Source organism: Puntigrus tetrazona, chromosome 3 (assembly GCF_018831695.1).
Source record: "Puntigrus tetrazona isolate hp1 chromosome 3, ASM1883169v1, whole genome shotgun sequence".
In the NCBI taxonomy this organism is placed as follows: Eukaryota; Metazoa; Chordata; class Actinopteri; order Cypriniformes; family Cyprinidae; genus Puntigrus; species Puntigrus tetrazona.
The window spans coordinates 5775612-5798032 of NC_056701.1; the positions used below are offsets into that span (position 1 = coordinate 5775612).

At 40.3% G+C, this 22421-nt stretch overlaps 1 protein-coding gene across 1 annotated transcript; it reads right to left on the reverse strand.

Moving 5' to 3' along the window:
• Positions 1 to 5149: 5149 nt before the first annotated feature.
• wizb (WIZ zinc finger b) lies at positions 5150 to 21926 on the reverse strand. The gene is given in 20 exon segments (XM_043234864.1): positions 5150 to 6061; positions 7004 to 7166; positions 7260 to 7551; positions 7685 to 7896; positions 8203 to 8742; positions 8861 to 9376; positions 9488 to 9811; positions 9814 to 9948; positions 10088 to 10198; positions 10201 to 10653; positions 11033 to 11176; positions 15103 to 15462; positions 15586 to 16047; positions 16520 to 16708; positions 17545 to 19035; positions 19171 to 19325; positions 19465 to 19549; positions 19957 to 20134; positions 20969 to 21152; positions 21640 to 21926. Coding segments are annotated over 19 exon segments (6246 nt in total). The 5' UTR covers positions 21074 to 21152; positions 21640 to 21926; the 3' UTR covers positions 5150 to 5730.
• Between the last annotated feature and the right edge of the window lie 495 nt (positions 21927 to 22421).

Sequence of the window (22421 nt, forward strand, 5' to 3'; positions counted from 1 at the left end):
TACTGATATTTTACATCGAATATTTTGACATGATGAAAGTTCTTAAAATCTCCCGAAATGTGACTGAACACGCTAGAAACATGATTTGAACCTGCAAGGGTTAACTTTTCACGCGACCGCACTTTTATGAGTTTCCATCACAAATGATATTGTCCACATGCCAAAGGATCTTCTGCGTGCAAGACTAATATAGCACAGCAATAGAAATGGGTTTCTTGCGTATTCGATGAATTGACATTTTCATCCTGGGAACTGCAGAATAATACGAATTCTCAAAATGGACGGCACATTCCCAAAAATAGACATTGGTGAGCTATAAGACTGGCCGAAGACGTTGCTAAAGCTTCATGAGTCACGAGTCCTATGGTACACTTGAGTTGTGCAAAACCTGCGGTACAGCTGTATACCAGACCGCTCTTTCATAAGACATATAATGACAGGAAATCAGCTTGAAGAAAGAGTTCAAGGGTTTTTCAGTAGTAAAACTAGACAGCTAATCTGCACCGGTAGAAACCAGCATAAAGCAGTACTAAAGTCCTCTCAAAAACCATTCAAATGGACAGTTCGCTCGAAAATGTAAAATCTCGTATTAGTTAAACATCTGTATTCATTTCTTCTGAATACAAAATAAGAGTCTGAAGGTCACGGGTTATATTATCCACATGCCAAATTATCTTCTGTACTGTATCCAAAATAAATAGTACTACAATGGAAAAGTTGCATAAAGTTTCATAAATGATGGTGGTTCGGAAATCAGTCAGAATTCATGGCAAACCGAAGCGTTTTACCTCAATCCTAGAATACGGAAACACTTCCTGATGAACTAATTTTGTTTTTCAATATTTTGTGAAAATACGGTTTAAAATGAGTAAGTGTTGTGCGCATCTCATTTGAATGTTAAAGTAAGATATATAATGCTGATAATAATAAAAAAATTTATGTATACTGAAAGCTGTCTATGTATACATCACAATCATCACTGGTCGTTTAAAAAAAAAAAAAAAACGATAAAAGTCAGATCTGGTCCGTTATTATATAATAAACTACATTAAGAGTTATATAACTTTTGGTATTTTTCGTTGCTAGTTCACAAGCAGTTAAGCAATGCTAACAAACAGAACCAAGTTGCTATACTTTGAGAAGCTGTGCAAAAAAAAAAAAAAACCCCGGATGGTTCTTTGATCAGATTCAGCCTCGACTTTGAGTCCTTGCACCTGATGTGAGACACATTTTTCTGCACTCAAAAGAGACGCAAGCGTGTGAGTGTAGTTTATGTCTGAGCTGTTTCCCCACAGATCTCCGCGTTTTTCCGGACCTGCCATTGTTTGGCTTTTACGCCTGCGTTCGTGTTTGTTTTTAGTTCGCCGTCTACCCCCGTTCAGTTGAACAGTAGCCCGTCCACCAGGTTCCTGAGAGAGGTCTGCTTCTTTTCTTCCTTTCGCGCACGCGTCCGAGGATTACTCGCTCTGTGAAATCATTACGCGTGTAATAAATCAGCGCGCACTCAACGGTGGCTTTCTGAACAAGTCTTGTGTGCGTTTTGATTCGGACGACGCGAGAAGCAGGTCACGTGAATACATAAATATCGCATTAAAGTCTTTGCAGATTGGGAGCATGCAACAAATCAGATCGAAACGCCACGTGCTCAAACGTGTTTATCTAATGAGACGGACTTCTCGTTTTATCGGCTCTAAGAATGTAAATTGCCCAAAATCACCAAGCGTAAAATACTTCCTGCCATCAAAAGCTTCTGTACGCATCCGACTATGAGGAGAAACCACAGTAACGCCGTCATAAAAAATTTTAATACTCCAACATAACTGCGAATCCTAGCTTAGCAAAGGGGTTATTTCAGGTTGCACTGTAATTTTGTGTGCCTTTTACAATGCAGTTATACATTTAGGTACTGAATAGTATTGATTGACTGCAGGCGCTTACTGGTAAGGTTTAGGTTTAGGTTTGGCTTAGGTTACTTGCATGTAATTGTTAAGAAGTTATGTTTAAGAACATGTAAAGTGCAACAAGGACACCGTAAAATAAAGTTAAGTGGCTGTGATTATTCATAAGGTTAAATATATTACGCTCTGTAGCTCAATAGCGCCCTCTGGTGTATTTGTAATATAGGCCACATTTACTTAAAAAGTTACTTTTAAAAATCTTAAATATATATATTATGTGTGTGTGTGTGTGTGTGTGTGTGTAATTATACACACACACACACACATATATATATATATATATATATATATATATATATATATATATATATATATATATATATAAAATGTGTGTGTGTATATATATATATATATATATATATATATATATATATATATATATATAATTTAAAAATTGTTCATATTAAATGTTAGTGTAGAATTTATACATTTACAAATTATATGAATATAATACAAAATATGTTTAAATATATATATACTGCATGTATGTATATACTGTATGTAGTGTGTAAAAAAATACACATATTTTAAAAACATTTTCATATTATGCATTTATACATATATTATGTAATTAACTTTCACTTTGGATGTGATTAATCATTTGACAGCACTAAAAATACAATAAAATAACATAAAAAATATATATACCAGACTGGGTAACTGGGTCAAATGATTAGCTTGCAATAATCTAGCACCGCTAGTTCAGGACTAGATCTTTCTTCTTAATATTAATGAACTTGGATTAAATGGATTAAAAAATTTGACAAATGTCAACAAAACAAATAGTGTACAAATCATACAAATCTGTAAAAAAAAAAGAGCCCAAATTTTGTACTTTATTTTTTACATTAGCAACATTTTACAAAATTAAAATGATGGTTTATAATTTTACCGAACCGCTGGACAGTAAAGGTCAAGACCGCTGTTGATTTTGGCCTGCATCCTGGGTACAACGTGTTCAAAAATGCTCTTCACGACAAGCTAGTTTTACGTAATAGTTTAATCTAACATAACATGGGATTTGTGGCCGATTCATGAAAAGCAGCATGCATCTACATATAGCATAGCAGTTTAGGAAGCCTGTTATCGACGTGTTCCCAATCGGCTCGACTTTAACCGTTTACCAGCTGTTTGTTTTGCCATCGTACCAACAATCCCAGCGCTGATAAGACGCTGCGGCGGAGGAAACGCTGCCGTGCTCGTCCAATCAAATCACGCCGCTGTCGATCATCCTCCTGTGTCGCGAATCCCCCCAAAAAAAGATACGTGCACAGCTCGCTGAGATTTCAGATCACATTTAATGATTTTCATTCAAGAGCAGATTCACGCGAATCTTCCTCTGGTCAACACTTCCATGGCATTTCTCTCTTTTCAGCCACAAAAAGTCTCTTCGTCCCTCTCATACACACAAATACTTGTACAGACAGCGCAGGTCTAAACCAGCCGAGGAGATCTTTAGGAGAACGTACACCATCAGTTGTAAAGCACATGCCAACTGGGCAACAGTCACAAAATGACCCAAATAACCAAGAACATAATGTACAGAGCAGTTGCATTTAAGACACGTTTTTAGAGTCCTTTGCGCAAGGACTTGACAATCTCCCTTTGGAACAATCTTCAATTAAAAATCCATTCACATCCACTCCGCATGAGCACCAATGTACTGTATCTTAAAAGAGAAAACCGACGGAATAAAAAATAAAACACTGATCTATTCCACTGGTATGTAACTGCGAGTAAAGGAACGCACGTCTCATTAAAAAATACACAGCATTAAAAATGAAAATAAGTTCACAATGATCAAGATCACATTTGAATGTTAAACTGTTAATATCTTCTTCTCGTCTATACATATGTTAGGTTAGATATATCAATAATATTCCCTTTTGGAATACTAAAAGCCTAACAGTCATGAGTTAAGTCGTGAAAGCTGCAACAAACATCCATGGTTTGTTAATGCTTTCCTGTGCAGATATGGAAATTAAACCAAAAGCACTCGTATGTTCAGGAGGCAGTCACCGCATTTGCGGTAAAACTCGTCGAAGTCAATTCCTGGCACCACGAGCGTGGTGTACTTGTGTATTTTACTCACATAGTCGACTCAATTGTCTTTTTTTCCCCCCTCCTAAGCAAATCCACGGCAGCGAATCTGCCGACGCCATCAACTGCTCGAAGACGAAACAACGGACGAAAGCTAAAGCTACCGAGACATGTGTGACGTTCTCTTTGGCACATTCTGTCACTGGCAAATTTCTACAGTTTAGGTTTTTGTGAAGATGCCTTCGAATCGGTACAGGGAAAAACATTTTTAAGAAAAACAATTGTCATAGACTTAGCACTTTATGCTCAGAAAAACAAAAAATATATATATATGCATTATATATACATACACACACACACACACTCCCTAATTCTTTGCAGATAAAAGTGCATGAACCTTTTACTCTTGTGAAACATTCAAAACATAGTGTAGCCGAATAGTTCAGTTCGTTCGACATTCAGACGAGCCATATTTGGGTTCTCTTGAAATGCATCTGGGAAAAAAAAAGTGACTTTTATGAGCATTAAATATTTTGGGCCATCGACTTGTTACAAGGCAATTTCTCAGAAAGCTTCATTATCATTTAAAAAAGCAACAAAGAAGATTTTTAGACAGCTGCGTCGACTGTTTCGTTTAGAGTTTACTTTGTGCCAAGCACAGAATTAAATGGAAAGAAAATGGAGCGATCTAGGATCGGATTCGTCAAAGCATTATGCAAAGCATCGCATAAGCTTGTGCAAACGCGCTACAAAACAATGTGCCATACATTAAAAAAAAAGCAACGAGAGGCATAAATACGTATGGTTGAATACAACTGGAAGGCATGACGGAATTTGCATGCTCATTTTCTTGGTCGTGTGCTAAAACGATGCATTTAACTAAGTGTGCTTAGCTTATTTAAATATTTAGCAGCAATCGGTTCCAGACAAATTTGATCATCAACTCTAAGTGGCAAGATTCGACTGAGATTATCAACGTCTAGATTGCAGTGGGTCTGCAGAAAAAAAATAAAGGCAATGTCCCGTTTGGACGCAAACTCATCCGTGTGTCTGCTTGAAGCGAACGTCTCACATTATTTTTTGATAGCTGCATGGCACATGATGGCAGTGCAGGCTCGTAGTCGATCATCACAGCTAAAACGGTTAAAACCGTGGACTTGCAAATGCTAGAAACAGATAAGCTTTGTTTCAAAGGGTCAAGGCCTTTTGTTTAAGTGCTTCATAGTGAAACCATTTAAGGTTGAGCTTCGTATCTGTGCCTTTCTGATTGCAATTCTCCGATTTGTCGACAATTTAAGAATACATTTGGTACGCTAATCAGTTCTGAGTTCGTTTTGAACAACATATATTAGTCATTGGGCATAAGGTAGTATAGCTTAAAGTAGCTTACAGAACTGAATTCAACACATGCTCAAAGCCTATCCACAAAACAAATGTAAAGTTGCATTATACTGTGACTTTTTCCTGTTCATAAATAACGGTCGATTCTTACGAGACAAAAGGGAAATGAGAACTGTCATGGCAACACACCTACCTCACGCCTGAATCATAACAGATGCTCGCGATGTAGGTCAGGGTAAGTGGGTCGCTAGCTGAGATTTTTCGAAAAAAAAAAAATCTCTCCCTTTGATCAGAGACTGAAATAATCAAAGATGAGCAATGCAGAAACAAATCATGGGAATAACTGGTGAAGATGAGGGCATCTCATACATATGTAGGAAGGACACGTGGCCTAATTAGCGGGAGAAGGAACTGGCTCTGCTGCGGCCGGCCGCCCCGCGGAGGCTTGGCTGGGGGCGGGTGTAGGTGTGGAGGCTGATGTGGGCGTAGTTGTGGGCTTTGGGGAGGGCGTGGACGGGGTCGTGGCAGGAGCTGTGGTCGTAGTGGACGTGGAGGTAGCAGCGGAGACTAGGGGCTTGGGATCAGGAGTGTCACTTTGGGCCGGAGTGTCGTTTGCGGGTGAAGCAGTCTTGTTGTAGTTAAGATTGAGGATGTGCTGCTGTAGGTGCCTGATCCATTCTTCCTGTACCGAGAGAGGGCCGTGAAACTCCACGTCACAGAACCTAAACCGAACGAATTGCAAATATATGATAATTGGTTCTGGGGGCTTGTACATTTACGCTGCTGTTTTGGACATAATGCCACCGAAATGCACATAAAAAGCCACAAAGAACGTACACATGATCTTGTTTCATCATAGACATGCTCACATTACAAACACTGTTCCAAAAGATAGATAACTGGTGTTTATACTACATCTGAAACCTGAATAAATAAGCTTTCGGTTGATGCATAGTTTGTTAGGATTGAACAATGATTATGATTAAATGAATGATTAAATGAATGATTAAAGCTGATTATGAATATAATCTTACTTGGCAAAACATATCACTTGTTTCTATATGACATTTGGCTCCAATAACTCCTAATTTGCTGCTTACTGATAGTTGGTAAGGTGGTTGTTAAGTGTAGGTATGGTAGGATTAAGGGATCGAACATATGGTCATGCAGAATTAAGCATTAATATGTGCCTTATAAGTAAACAGCCAATATACATGTTAGTTAATAGTGAGAACTGGTTCAGAAATAAAGTGTTACCATAACAGTGCATTATTGCACCAAAAATGTGAACAATATTTATAAGCATTTACAAGTATAGCACATAAAGATCACCTGAGAGCTTAGAGACATAAGAATACTGCTTGTTGCCACAACTGTAGATAATACCATCAAAAAGTCTCAAAATAGTTAACAAGAAGACCAGTCTGTATTTTGCATTCTTTATAGTCATTGCCGTATCATGTTATTAGCCAAGCAACATGTTAGCTAACAGTAAGTTGGGCCTGTAAGAAGTGCTCTTTGTGTAGCACATGGAATTTGTAGATTGTTCTCAAACGGAACACTTACAAGGTTGCATTTTGGTTAGCAGTCAAGATATCAAGGCAGCTCTCTAGCTTACAGAACAGATTTAATATCGAAGTACAGATGTAATAAATGCAACTCACCGGCACTTGAGTGAGTAAATTTTACCCACAAGTCTAACCAGTGGGGTGGAGGGGGGCTTTGGCACAAGAGCAGGAACGGTACTGGAGCGAGGCTTCGGGGGGCCACTTTCTCCCTCCCCTCCTTCAGCATGTGATGGGTGTTTAAGTGGCCGTCTCTCAAATCCTGAAGAGAAAGAAATAAGTAGTTTAGGTATAATTTTCCCGGCGGACATTGGAAAAGGGACAGGAAGAGATAGAGGTGAAGCTGTGCTCAGACCTCGTGGCAAACGCACGTTGAGTTCACTATGCGCCACCTGCGCATGTGGATGTGCATTATTGGAATGATGAGCTCCAGGCTGTGGAATAAGGCCATGCTGAGTGGAACTTCCACTCCTGCTTTTTGCGTCAGTTCCCCTTGATGACAACCCCCAGGAACAACTGTTGACATCCCGTCCAATTGCTCTCTTTTGAGGCAAAGTGAGAGATGCCCATTTGGCCACAGCGGGCTTTTGGGAAACAGGTGTTGTAGAGTCAGAGTCGCAGGATGGCGAGAGCGCAGAACTGCACCTCTGCAAAAGATTACAGACATTTTAATTGTATTAAAAAGCAAGCTTTTCAAACTTTCACAGAAAGACACCACAGAATTGCAATGACTGGGCAGAAAAGTAAAGAATCACACAATTGTTCCAGTTGCTTTCATACTTTCTTTTGGGCATAGCGGGCTCCTTGTGCATAACTTTGCTGCATCTCTGCTGCCTTTTGTGGCCGGCTGCGTATCCAGGCACTCAGCGTCTCGATAGGCGAACCATTTACACACCACTCTGTCACGCCAAACTGTCGTAAATGTGCTCGAGCGTGACTGGCCAGTGCCTTCCGGTTCTCAAAGTAGAATCCACACAGTTCACAACTGGCATCTGAAAAGGAAAAACAAAATGATGAAGTCACATTGTTCTTGAGACTATTTGCAAAAAAACAAGGAAACCAACAAATATTGTGCCAAACATGCAAACAATAAGAACAGAAACATCAAAAGACTGGGTTGGTTCTGATATAACTTTTTTGATTTAATCTATTTTAATTCTCAATTGGGGTCTTTTTATTTATATGAGAGTCATACTTCTGCAAACATAAAAGCAATAAAGGCACTGCACTACAAATAGTCTTCAAACAATGTCATGGAAAAGAACCAAATAAGGAGTCTGGCAAAAATATAACCTTACCCATGTGGCCTACTCCATGCTTCTCCACTGAGGCTTTACCCTTAAAGGGATAGTCCTGTGGAGGAGGTGAGAAATTTTTAGATTGGATGAGCAGTGCTTTCTCTCCTGGCTGTCCCTCCTCCACCAGCACCTTCTTCTTATTTAGCGGAGGCACTCCAAAAATCTTCCCCACGGGTGAGGTGGAGGACAAGGCAACGCTTCCAAGCCCATGCTTATGTAGGCGTGACCCAGAGTGGAGCATGTTAAGAGCTGACTTGCGAGACAGGGCAGAGGACTGATAGCCTGGACTGTTCAATGAAATCCCACCATCCTGACCCGGTTCCTCTTTTATGCCCAAGGCAACAGATGCTGGGGTAGTGCCTTGTCTCCTCATGACTTCCCAAAGTGTGTCGATGGGAGAGCCATTCACAGACCACTCTGTGATACCCATATGCCTCAAGTGTGAACGTGCATGACTTGAGAGGCCTTTGCGGTTTTCGAAGAATTCACCACAGAATTCACAGCGAATATCCCGGGAAGGTTCCTTCTCCTGAGTCATAACTATAAGAGAAAAACAGTAAAAAGACAACAGATTGAGCTGGGAAAGATTCTGTCATTCAGTAAGATAATTGAAAATGCTAAACAAAAAAAATATATATAATCACACATGAAAACTTACCCAAGTTGACTGGATAAACATTATCTGAAGTGTTTAAACTGGAATGTAGTGGCTCTGGGTTGTAGCTTTCATTTACTCCCATGTCTGATCCTTTCATGGTAACTTCCACAATTTCAGGCTCTGGTTTCGGTTTAACCAGCTCTACGTTTGGGGAAGAACTGGCAGTAGATGTCGAAGGAGACATTTTGCGTGTAGTAGGCTGGTCGTGGCTTGAAGTTTGGGCAAAATGGAAAGGCAGGCGTCCAAGCACATTCCCTGGTGGGGAAGAGGATTGGAGTGCGGTTCGAGGCAGTCCAGGACTTGGAGAAGAAGAGGGGGATTTAGCAGACTTCAGAGGTATGATGGACGGCAGGCCTCGACGGACTATAATCTCTTTTAGCGTGTCAATAGGTGAGCCATTCACAGACCATTCAGTGATCCCAAGTTGGCGCAGATGGGAGCGAGCATGACTGGAGAGGCCTTTGCGGTTCTCAAAAAGTTCTCCGCAGAATTCACAGCCCACGTCTTTCATTGGCTCTGGCAGAAAACAATTTATCAAGCTCAAGTCAGTTTTGGTGTGTAAATTACCTAACATAATTGAAGAAACAAATAATAAACAAGGACATGAAAAAACACATAAGTTGTTACCTATAGGAAAGGACATCACTTCTCCACTACTGAAACGAAGGACCTGCAATGAAGAGGCTTTCAGCTTCTTTGGGGGTGGGCCCAATAAATGGTGGGTTGAAGAGGAGGTAGCTTTGGAGCCAATTGTTGTCCTCAAATTAGAGGTTGCTGATTTATATAGGACAGGGCTGGAGGGAAGAGATCTTTTAGGGGAAGTGGAAGTGGAGGGTAAGAGGGATGTCATGCTGGTCTTCTGGGACCTCAGGTCTTCTGGACCATCTGATAGAAAAGAATTTGCTCTGTGCTTAAAGTCATCAGTCAAGATAAACCGGTTGAGTAAGTCAATGGGGAGCCCTTGGATTCCGAATACTCAATCCCAAAATGGCGCAAATGGGCACGAGCATGACTCGAGAGGCCTTTTCTTGTTTCAAACCACGCACCACACAACTGGCAAATAATGTCTTTAGAATCCATGTCCATCGCTAGAAAGGAATGTGAGAACAACAGAAAAATTAAAGAGATTGTAAGCAATAAACAGATGTCAACAAAACAACAAAAACAAATCACAATCAACTTGTTGAAATTCTTTATTAGTATGTAGTACATTAATTGTTTTCTTACTAAGATTCAATGGGGCATCTGTATCTTGTGGTGCCCAGAATGGTTTGTTCGGACCGGAGAGGTTTGTAGACTGGTTCTTTCCTAAGGTCTTATGCTCCTGGGATCGCAGTGGGAAGACACTGGTAGGAGGGAGGAGATAGGAGCCTTTCTCAGCACTGGGGAAGGGGACCGAGACTTTACAAATGGAGAGGAAGGCATGGAGCCAGCTGCAGAGTGAGTAGTTGGGGAAGAGGAAACTTTAATAGCGGAACCAGTAATAGAGAATGGGACAGGGGGCTTGGTGTCCAGCAGTCCTTCTTCAGTTTCAACATCTTTTGTGGGGCTAGGTATAGGAACAATAGGGGCATGGTGCTGGAGCTTCTTTGGAGATTCCACAGTAGGGGAGGTGCTAGTGAAGTGTGCATCAATGGAGCGTTCCTTAGTGATCTGGTAGAGGAGATCAATGGGTGCACCACTGTTCTCTGACATGCCGATGCCGAGCTGGCGAGGTGAGCGGGCATGGCTAGACAAACCACGACGTGTCTCAAAGGCAGCACCACAAAACTCACATTTTAACAGGTTAGAGCCTGGAAAACAGAGAAATGGCGATTCCATTTTCTTTTAATTTATTCACTAAGCAGAGCTAATAGAGCTTTACTGACTCTCCACTGTGGAAATCAAAACTAATTTTTGTAAAATGTCATGTAAAATCAGGGTGACAGACCAGACTAATAAGGACAAATAAATGCAACATAACATCCTATCATTTCAAATATTAATGTAATTAACATAAGTCAGGTTATTCCAACTAAACCTGTATGAATTTCTGTGGAAAAAAAGTTAGCTTTTTTAAAGAATATTCTCAGATTTGAAATAACATTAGAACGTGTGTAAATGATGATGGAATTTTCATTTTTGGGTGAGCTAATATTTTAAAGGAAATTCAAAATCTAAAATTCATATTACCCATAGTGTCTGTCTCTTTGGATTCAGGGCTCTGTTCCTCAATAGAGAACAGGGTCTTTTCTCCTGGACTTGAGGTCAGTTTCTCTGTAACAGGCATTTGGGCCTCCTCTTCTTCCTCTTCCCCATCCTCTGCCTCCTCCCCATCTGAATACGCATAGACACATACAATTTTTTAATTAGCTAATTGTAGAGTCAAAGCCACCAAGGTCTCAAACGAATATTTCCTTCAAATAAACTAACTAGATTTGCCTTCATTCAATGCGCAGTATAATAAATGTAAAACATTTATAAATAATTAATTCATGCTTAATTACTTGGCCAGGTGATTCCATAAGATTATCTGTTAAAAGACATCTGCTAAATATTTTCCTTAATTTTGGGGTCTAACTTACAAGGCGTATATTTGATATCAATTTTAGCAAAGGAATTTCAACAACAAATAATTTCACCCTTCTAATAGCCCTTAGAATTAACATCATTTTTTTTTTCTTTTGAGATCAGACACTGTACAATATCCAATCAGGTTTTGGTCCATGACATGACAGGTCTCCCAATTCTTTTGCCACAAATACATCTGTAACTAAATCTGTAACCCGCAACAGCACCCTGCCTTGTACTGAACACAACTTTTTTTACTGCTTTGATTGCAATTATTAACAGCAATTAAAATAAAAATGCAGCCAAATAGATGATAAAACAACAGGTTTGTCTGACTTAAAGTTGTTTCATTTAGATTTCGAGACTATAAGATGAACATACAGACTGATACTTTTCACTCTATTGGTAAATTCAGCAGGTCTACATTCAACCAACACACATTTTTTTTCTTTTGAAGCTCCTGCTGGTCTTGCTCTTCTCAGCATATTCAATATAATAAACCGTGAACGCGTTCCTGCGGTGGGCGTTTCTGTTCTGTCATTTGATCTGTCCTAGACACAATTCTAGCAACATCAGCCCTTTTTCTGCTCAGACTGAAAATGAAAATTTACTGTAATGGCATACTCCATGAAATAACCAGACAATAAAAAGAGATAAAAAAACATATAACTGCATGCAATAAGTTAAAAGACGAAAATACACCGTTTAATAACTTATTCAGGACAGCGTAAAAGAAAACAAGTAGCGCTGACATTTTCTTTCCAAAATTGTTTTTGTGAAAGTGAGCGGAAAAAGAACCAAGAAAAAAAAGAGCTGGCGCGCTCCATTTCAACATTAAAAAAGCACCTCAAGTAAAATGGCGAAGACTCAGTCTAATTTCGAGAATCATAAAGACATATGCATTGGGAAAAAAAGAAGCCGTCATTTTGACAGGACATCAAAAACTGCCTTTATTAAGCACCTGAGCCCAAAATGTAACAAATCGTGACTTTTCAGATCGAAAACTGCGCGGGCAGCAGGGGAATGAGTCGCTCTTGTACGTGCACTCTGTCTCACCGGACCATTCCTGGCATCAGTGATTTAAAACGCACATCGGGTATGACAGGAGCTTGTCTTAAATGTTAACACGATTGCATGCCATGCAAGCTTTAAAAGTGGCGAAGCTCCGAGCTTATGCATCTCTCATGCATCCCCATGCACGGCGCGGAAGTGCATGCACTCACCATTCAGCGGCTGCAGCGCATCGGACTTATTACAGCACCTACAGTCAGACAATTTTTCCGCTATTGTTTGTGTCTGCGGGGAGGTGGAAGCAGCCATTTTGCCCCGCACACATGCACTAACGCACTAAGGCGTGACGAACCGAATAAAGGCGGAGACTAGGCGAAATATTAAACGCCAGACATCAATTACATTGATGAAGATTGCATTACGAAATTAGCAAGTGTTGCACCATAAAAAAAGCTGTACAGCTGCTTTCACAACTCTGCCCCTGACAGCATTACGAAAACCCAAGGTATGCACAAGCTTTTGAGGTTTCCTTTAGTTTATTTTGGACTTCTGACCACCACAAGCAGATCAGGTAATGGCCATTTAACAGAAAACTAACATGAGCAAGTAACACAAACATAAAGTACTGCCTGGTTACCCGAAAAGCCAATTAAAACAACAAGAAAAAATAACTAAGAAACATAAAAGTGATCAAAAGTGAAACCACTATGAAACTAGCCTGAGCCCACTAGATATGTATTATTTTGCTAATGCAGTACAACCCTTTCCAAAACAGTAATAATATCACTTATAACAATTTCAATGTCATATGTTTAAAAGAATCAACATTCTATATCCCCTTTCCTTCGACAACAACATGCACTAGTATAGATGTATTATATTTATATTATTATTATTATAGCTCCTTACTATCCAGCATGACTTTACAAAGTTTCAAAGACCTTCCTGTGCTTCAGTAGAATCAAAAACCTTCTTACAGTTTGTACAAAAAAGCTTGCATTTGAGCAGTGACAAAAATAATGCAGACTCTTAAATACTTTTTATATTAACCTTAGCCGCATAGAAGATGCAATATGTCAGACCCAACAATGCAGAAGAGCTGAAGGCCGCATTGCTGAAGTAATTCGGGCAAAAGGAGCCCCAACTAAGTATTGAGTGCTGTACATGCTCATACTTTTCAGTTGGCCAAAACTTCTAAAAATCCTTTCAATGTATTGGTCTTAAGTAATTTTCCTGAGATACTGAATTTGGGATTTTCATTAGTTATCAGTTATAATCATCAAAATTAAAAGAAATAAACACTTGAAATATATCAGTCTGTGCATAATGAGTGAATATAAAGTTTAACTTTAAGTTTAACTTTAAGTTGAATGGAATTAGCGAAAAATCTACTTTTTTATGATATTCTAAATACAAAGAAAGGACTTTTAGAAATCCTGGCGAACTGAAAGCTATGAACATGAAAAGTATGAGCATGTATAGCACTCAATATTAAGTTGGGGCTCCTTTTGCTTTAGTCAGTCTGTGGCACTGCTCCGGTGTTATGAAAGCCCACGTTGCTCTGATAGTGGACTTCAGCTCTTCTGCAATGTTGGGTCTGGCATATCGCATCGTCCTTTTCACAATACCCTGTAGATTTTCTATGGGGTTAAGATCAGGCAAGTTTGCTGGCCAATTAAGAACAGGGATACCATGGTCCTTAAACCAGGTACTGGTAGCTTTGGTATGACTGCGTTGACCTTGGACCTCAGAAAACACAGTGGACCAACACCAGCAGATGACATGGCACCCCAAACCATCACTGACTGTGGAAGCTTTACACTGGACCTCAAGCAATGTAGATTCTATGCCTCTCCTCCAGACTCTGGGAACCTGATTTTTAATGGAAATTCAAAATTTACTTTCTTCAGAGAACATAACTTTGGACCACCCAGCAGCAGTCCAGTCCTTTTTGTCTTTAGCCCAGGCGAGACGAAGAGTGGCTTCACATGGAATGTGACAGCTGAAACCCATGTCCTGCATACGTCTGTGCGTAGTGGTTCTCGAAGCACTGACTCCAGCTGCAGTACACTCAGTGTGAATTTCCCCCGCTTTTTTCTACCACATCTTTTCCTTCACTTCGTCTCTCTATTAATGTGCTTGGACACAGAGCTCTGTAAATAGCCAGCCTCTTTTGCAATGACCTTTTATGTCTTGGCCTCCTTGTGCAAGGTGTCAACGGTCATCTTTTGGACAACTGTCAAGTCAGCAGTCCTCCCCATGATTGTTTAGCCTACAAAACTAGACTGAGAGACCAATTAAAAGCCTTTGCAGGTTTTTAAGTTAATTAGCTGATTAGAGTGTGCCACCAGGTGTCTTCAACATTGAAACTTTTCACAATATTAAAATTTTCTGAGATGCTGAATTTGGAGTTTTCATTAGATGTCAGTTATAATCATCAAAATTAGAAGAAATAAACATTTAAAATATCAGTCTGTGTGTAATGAATGAATATAATATACAAGTTTCACTTTTTAAATGGAATTAGTGAAATAAATCAACATTTTGAGGGTATTCAATTATATGACCAGCACTTGTATATAAAAGGGTCTGCATTATTTTTGTCACTAGTAAGAACTGTAACATGACTTGTGGCTTAATTTTACATTGTTTACAATGTTTTTTTTTAAGAATTCACTTACCCTCTAGTTCACATGTATTGTGCTCTTCCTTCCAGGTCCGTTTTGGAGAGTCAGAAAGAAGAGTAGAGAGTTCTGCTGTCATGTCCTCCTCGTCTTTTATGTCTTTCCGGCACTCTTGCTCCTCATCAGAGTTTTGTTCTTGACTTGTATGTGAGGGTGCAGTGGGTAGAACAAGATCTGGATGCTTGGCAAAGAGCTCTCGAAGAATATTAATGGGAGAAACCGTGACTTCCCAGTTGGTGATGCCAAAGTCTCTGAGATGGGCTCGGGCATGACTGGAGAGACCAGCTCTGGTGTCAAAGCCCGCACTGCAGAACTCACATCTCATTACGCTGAAGGTCGACGGGTCAAAGTTGGCAACTAGAGGTAGCAATGGAAAGAAGAGCATCAAAACAAGCCTTTGGTTCTTTGTGGCAACTTTAATGAGACATCAAGTTAATAACACATTAACAAGGCTTCATTTACATTTAAAAGCATCCTCACCTTTCTTCTTCTTCTTCTGGTAAGAGAATTTCTTCTCAATGGCATTGACCTCTTCTGGAGAGATGAAGTGCCTAACATTGTAACTGACACCCACCCTGTTCAGGTGACCCCTAACATGATTGGCTAGTCCGATGCCATTATGGAATCGATCTGGGCAATAAGGGCATTTTCTTTCCACGCTCTTCAACAACCCCTCCCTGTCATCATCTTCGTCATCTTCCTCAGTTAATGCATCAATGAGACGGCTAACAACATCCTCTTCATCTTCGTCATCATCAATATCATCATCATCCTCCTCTAGTTTTGTAGCAACAAGTGTGCCTTCTCCGCTCTTCTCCTGACTATCAGATTTGTCTTCTTTGAGCTTAGGTCCCTCCTCCTGTGCTTCAAACTGTTTGCTGTTCTTCTTTGGTGAGGAGGAATTGGCTTTGAGATCTGGATCATTGGCAAGTGGCTCCGTCTCTGGGGTGGGGTGGGGTTAATGTGGAGTGTTACAGGGTGTTCAACAGTTATAAAAAGAAAAATACAATCAAGACCAGCATTGCACGATTTAATGGTTAAATGCAAACAAAATGTATGCGGGATGCAATGAGAATGGTGGCAAGCTGATTTAATGGAGTAGTTGACCTAAATAGAACGTCTGTCATCTTTTATTCACCCTCATGTTATCCCAAACTTGAACGACTTCCAGTGAAACACATGTTATTTTGTAGAATGTCCATGCTACTTTTTCTATGCAACAAAAGTGGCTCAAAAAAGTGTTGTGGATGTCTGTCATAATTTTTCCTTTTGTGTTCCATGGAAGAAAGATTGTCATATGGGTTCGGAACATGATGGTAAGTAAATGATGACAAAATTCTCTTTTTTGGACTCATTGTAAACAAAAGGAACAGCTTGGCCTGTCTACTCTGAAACTGCTCTGCTCATCACTCACCCATCACCCTGCTCCATGAGAGGGGAGTTTGGAGGTCAGAGCTGAGAGACTCTATGAGGATGAGGGGTAACTCGTTTCTTAGCTGGGCTTGCTGCCCCTCAAGCAACCCCAGCCTCTCTGCTGCCCCTCGGAGGCTGGCTGAGAAGCTGCTCTTCAGCTGCAAGGCCAGGGCAGGTACCTCCACAGAGTCTGCAGGGGAAGGGACCAGGTTCAGACCAGGGTGAAACCTGGGATTTCCCCAAGTTTATGGCCTAGCGTGACTCAAGTGAACTTCTAGAATTTCAAGGCTTGCCATTTGCCCTCCATTCAAGTATTGGTCCCTGCTGACTATTGCCACTGACTGGGTTAACTGTTTGGAAAAAGGTTATTTTTCCTACAATACAGATTTAAGAAAGAAAGTCTGTACACCACCAGCAGTGGCTAATAGTGAGCATTGGCCAATAGAACAGCAAGTAATCCCTCACAATTACAACTGGCCAATGACATGGGGAGAGTTACTACACTCCTTTAACCAATGGCCAATCTAACAGAGTTGCAATACACAAATACTGGTTTAAGGATGGTTCTGGCACATCAAATCCAGGCTTCACAATAACACAACAATACATGTAGTGCACACATACATACACATGCTTCACTGCAAGACAAAAGTTAAGTATTTATTCAAATTTTGCCTATACGACATTGTAATTGTGAAAGCAAATTCTCATTGTTTTGTCGTGGTGGTTAATGACACTATTATTTAATGTGACAATGTTATAAAGAGATGGTGAGAAACTGATGAAAAATACAGACCTTTCTGAAAATACATTAACAGTTTAGTAGTAAATATATCATTAGTTTATGACATTTCACAGCCTTTCTTTTCCACATGTAAGTGTTGCACTGGTAAGTATACAGTGGTCAGTACAGATACAGTGTATCTGAGCAACTTTTATGGCATTCAGGTTTTTATACATTGTGTATATTAAGCTACAAGGCTACACACTGACTGGTCTTGGTATAATAACCAGTTGTTGACGTACCTGTTTTGGAGTCTTGTATTGGATCAGGTTCTGATTCTGGTGTTGGAATGTCTTCTTTCTGGCACTTATCTTCAGTCTGGTTTGAGATTTGGACTTCTTTTTTCATAACAGGAGTAAGGGTGGTTTTAGGGTCTAGTCTTGTACTCGCTCTTGTGCGTCCGAGTTTACCCCTTGTGGCGCGAACTGTGCGTTTATTCCCTATACTTTTGAAAGCTACATCCTTACGCCGCGGAGCAGCCCTGGGATTTGGCGGGGGCGACATAAGATGCTGAGCATGTGGAACATTCTCCTCCACAGGATTATCCACAGGAGTCGTCTTGGACTCGTCTGTTTGTCTCAAAACCTTTAAAGACTCTGTATTTTCGTGCAGAGTTTTATTATTAGGCTGCTCTGTGGCCTCTCCTGGGATTGTAGAAGCACTTTGACAAGACAATGAACAGGAGTCCATCTGTGAAGCGCCACTTTCAGGCTGTGTTTCTTTAGATTTTTTGGATGCCCGGATGGGGTACCTCTTGTTGAGAGGTGATGTGATAGGAGCTGACGTAACATCTGCAGGGGACTGCACTTGTCCTTTCTTCCAGGACTTCTGTTGAAAGCGGGGTGAGGTTCGATAGACACCAGCTCTTGTTCGAGTGTTGTGCGTCTTGGCATGCTCAGCAAGTTCTTGAGGCAAATCCGAGCTAAAGTTGCACTTAAGACACACAAACTGGCTAGCATCTGTTGACTCTTGGTTGACTGGCTCCGATGCCTTACTGCAACTGGCTTGCTCTGCCACCCGCTTATCCTCCTCTTTTAATTTTCCAATCTCCTGAAGGATTTTCTGCCTTGACTCCTCGTGGCATCGCTGATGATCCAGCAGCAGAACTTTGTCTGCAAACTCCAGACCACACTCTATACATTCAAATGCATTTTTATTAAGACGTCCACTCCAAGAGTCCTTTTCTCCACTTTGCCATTTCTTCCCAGATTTACCAACCTGGCCATGCTCTTGCATGTGTTCACGTAGATGGGTGCGTTTTTTGAAGTAAATGCTACATTCTACACATGTAAAAATCTCTTGGGAGAGGTCTCCATCCAGTTGGTGCTCCACTACTGACCTCTGCCTTCCCCGTACCTTCTCTTCCTTTTCCTCTTTAAATTCGAACATCCCTTCCCCAAGCTTTGTGGTTTTCCTACGCTCCTTTGCTCCAGGGGGTCTTCCTCTGGTCTTCCTGCCGGCTCCTGTTGTGCGCTGCCAAGTGTCTAAGCCAGAGAAAGGCCTCAATATGGCCCTCTTCTTTCTTCTGCGTTGGATGAAGGTACAGTGCGCCCAAGGTCCAGGTGGTGGACTTTCTGGCTCAGAGTCTCCTGGGAAGGTGTATACATCTGGCTCTTTGGTGATATTCTTTTCCTGTTCTCTACTATTAAGCATTTTCTGCTCACCTTTCTTTTCTTTTTGGCACCTCTCTTTTGGTGTAGTATCTGGTAGATGGCTGACTTTGTCTTGTTCCACTGCAAAGTAAGCAGTAATAGGCTTTATTGACTCACTAGTTATATATATATAAAACTAGTGAGTATATATATGTATACGACAAGATGTTACTGACAATCAAAATATGTGTTGAAGTATTTTAAGCTATTTTTTACGTTTTGCTGTACGTTTAGGTAGACTGGAGTCTATAGTTTTCATCTCCTCGTATGTAACATCTCCTTCATTCTCCACCTCCAGGGGAGCGAGTGGGATCTTCTCAAGAAATAAGTGCTTGGTTTCCACAGGTTCTTGACATGGATCAATGTCATATCTGCAAACATAGGAAATTCAATTGATGAATAGGTAACAGGTTAATATTTATTTCCATCAAACCCCTCAATACTGGGAGAAAACTTGATGAATGCACTTTTCTGTAAACCCGTTTTTCCGTATAATCATATGTATCTCACCTGTCTCCTTGTTGTCCAGAGGTGGGACTTCCCGGACTGTGAGCAGCCAGACCATGAGGATTAGAAAAGTGCTGAAGTTCTTCCTCTGACATAAACCATTGGAATCCACACAGAAACACAAACAATATACACATGACTTAACAGAAGGCAGTAGACTCACAGTTATATCTACAGAATGTAGACAAACAAAACCATTAACGCTGTTCACAGAGACAAGTTTCACAGTACAAACACAGAATAGTTTGGTCTGAAACTATTAGAATCAATGCAGTTTCTAATTCTTACACTCCTGGTACAAAAGATACAAAACTGTAAAGTGTGCATAAGGTACATATTACTTCATAAATTGTACATATTATGTTTGTCCTGTAAGGACAAAGGTGTACCTTTTTTAAAAAAGTAGTGCACCAGTAACAGCTTTAGTGCCTTTTTTCTGAGAGTGTATGATTCAGAGCCTCACTGAAAGTAAGAATGAACCAAAGAGACAATTACCGTCCAAGGTTTCTTTCTCAGAGTCTGAGTCCCATGTGAGAGATGAAGGGAAGGCTGAAGATCGTGGACTTCTCTGCACTTTACCACAATGCTCCAGTGTGGGGAAAAAGCATTTTGGACCATCTGAATCTCCATTTCCATCGCCTTTCTCCATGTCATCACAATGCAATAACCCCCCCTGTGAGTTCAGAGGGTTGAAACAAGTCCAACATAACATAGTTCTGTTTAGGGGAGAAATAAGCAGGTTTCTCACACAGTTATACATTATATATTGCTAAAAAATAGGAATTAAAAATGTACATAATCACTGTAAAATATTAAAAAGTGTTCAACTATATCAAAGCAATATCTGCCGCATAATTTTTCATTAATAATAATTTTCTATTTTATAGTTATAGTATAATTATGGTTATTTTCTATGTCTATTTTCTACTTTCATCGTAAAGGTGAATGCATTAATCCAAAAATAAAAAGGGGAGTTAAATGCTGTGTCCCAAACTGAATAGCTGAATAGCTGAATAAGAGTATTCCAAGATATGTTGAAATTAGTATCTACACAAATAAAAAGTAAAAAGAACAAAACAAACAGAAACATGGTCAACATGCTAGACTGATGGGTTAACTAGAAAGATTTAGATAAAGGGTTTTGAGTGAATAATAATATTATCTAATGTAATACACATTATATGTAATCTGCAACACTCTGAACTTTTATAAAGATGCATTTGGTCATTAGCTTTTAAATGGGTCGTTATACGAACACATGGTACTAGCAGATCAACATGTTGCTTCATTTATAATATGGTAAAAAATTAAACAGAACTTAATGTAGAGGATTTAAATTGTGAAAAAATGAATGACAGGGCAGTTTAAACAGTGACAGGATGCATGTAACTAAATGACACAATTGCGATGAACTACTATGTCCCAAAGCTTGTCTATTCTTATGCTACATACTCAAAAGTAGTATTTTTAGTATAAACAGTTGAGATGGTAGGTGCCTTTACTATACCAGGAAGGTGCAGCTGAGTAAGGAGGTGGATGTCGAAGGCAGTAGTCCTTCACTGGACATCAGATCTTGGGGGTCCCTGCTCGAGAGATCCTCCTCAGGCTCCATGGTCCCCTGTGGGGGCACTAGCTAGGGTGCAACTGCTGTCCACTTCTCCTGCCCTACATTACGAAGAGCAATTCCATTTCTGGACAAAAATACAAACACCTAAGATGCAACCTTCGCAAGCACAGACATGGACCCGAAGCCTCAAAAGTCAAATTCATATCAGTTCTTTAAAGAAAACCTATAGCAGACAACTTGCAAGATGTTCATCAAGTCAAGAGGTTAATTTGGTGATTAATTATCTATAGTGCTCTCTCACTCCGAGAGAGTGCGTTTCGGATAACTAAATCTTTGTGTTTAATTCCTGAGGAGTGTCACTCTGCCTGACCTATTTTATCATGCCTCATTTCCTATGCTGATAATATCGAAGGAGGCCGTTTTTACCGGGGGGGAAAAAAAAACATATACCGGCTCCCGAAATAACGGGGCTCGTCTGTGCAGTTTGCACGCGTTTATAACTTGCGACGACAAGACCGGACTACCAGCAAACGCCGTCCTTCTCCAGGAACACAATCTGTTAAACATCTCCCTGGATGTGCGCGGCGAGGATGGAATTGTGCAACACTCACGGAAAGCGGCCTGTCTTTGGAATCTTCTGCGTCCAATCACATCGCGCTCTCCATGTCCTATATGGATTCAAGTGGCACGAACGCGCTGACGCCTATAGAGCATGTGTGCGTTGCGCTTTATGCGTCCCGGAGCGTCGCTGCCTTCCCTCGGGAGCACCGGGAAAAGCATGTAGGTTTAGCAAACGCCGAAGACCGCCTTTGCACTCTAAACACCGGACTCCATGTTGTTAGTTTCGGAGGGATGGTGACGTTGGTGGGGAGGGGAAAGGAGTTTGTGTATCAGCCACGCTGTAACTCTTTCACAGCAGGTTGAGAGATGAACGACACCTGACCAGTGCGACGGCGGCGGCGATGCGTGCGCGGTGCGGAGCGCGGACTACTTCGCTGCGTGAATTTAATTTTAAGATAAAAAAAAAAAATTAAAAAATTAAATGCTTGTTAAAAACAGCGAAGCAATCGTTTTAAATACGCGTTAAACATATACAAAACTGTAAAACATGCACGATTTTATGCAGTATTTATAAATAATATCTTTTTATGATATTTTTAAAAAGTCAGCGGATATAATTCTGCTTTATGAACGTGTGCGATCAGTCATTTGCATGATAGAGTAGCCGAATATATCCGTCTGTCTGTTGTGCATGTTTAAACATTAGCAATATGTGACATAACACGGTACAAATAATAATAATAATACATGTCATATGTTCATGTACATAGATGACTTTAATATGCGCAAATGACCCTGAACCGCAAAACGTTCTTAGCAATTGATAGGCTAT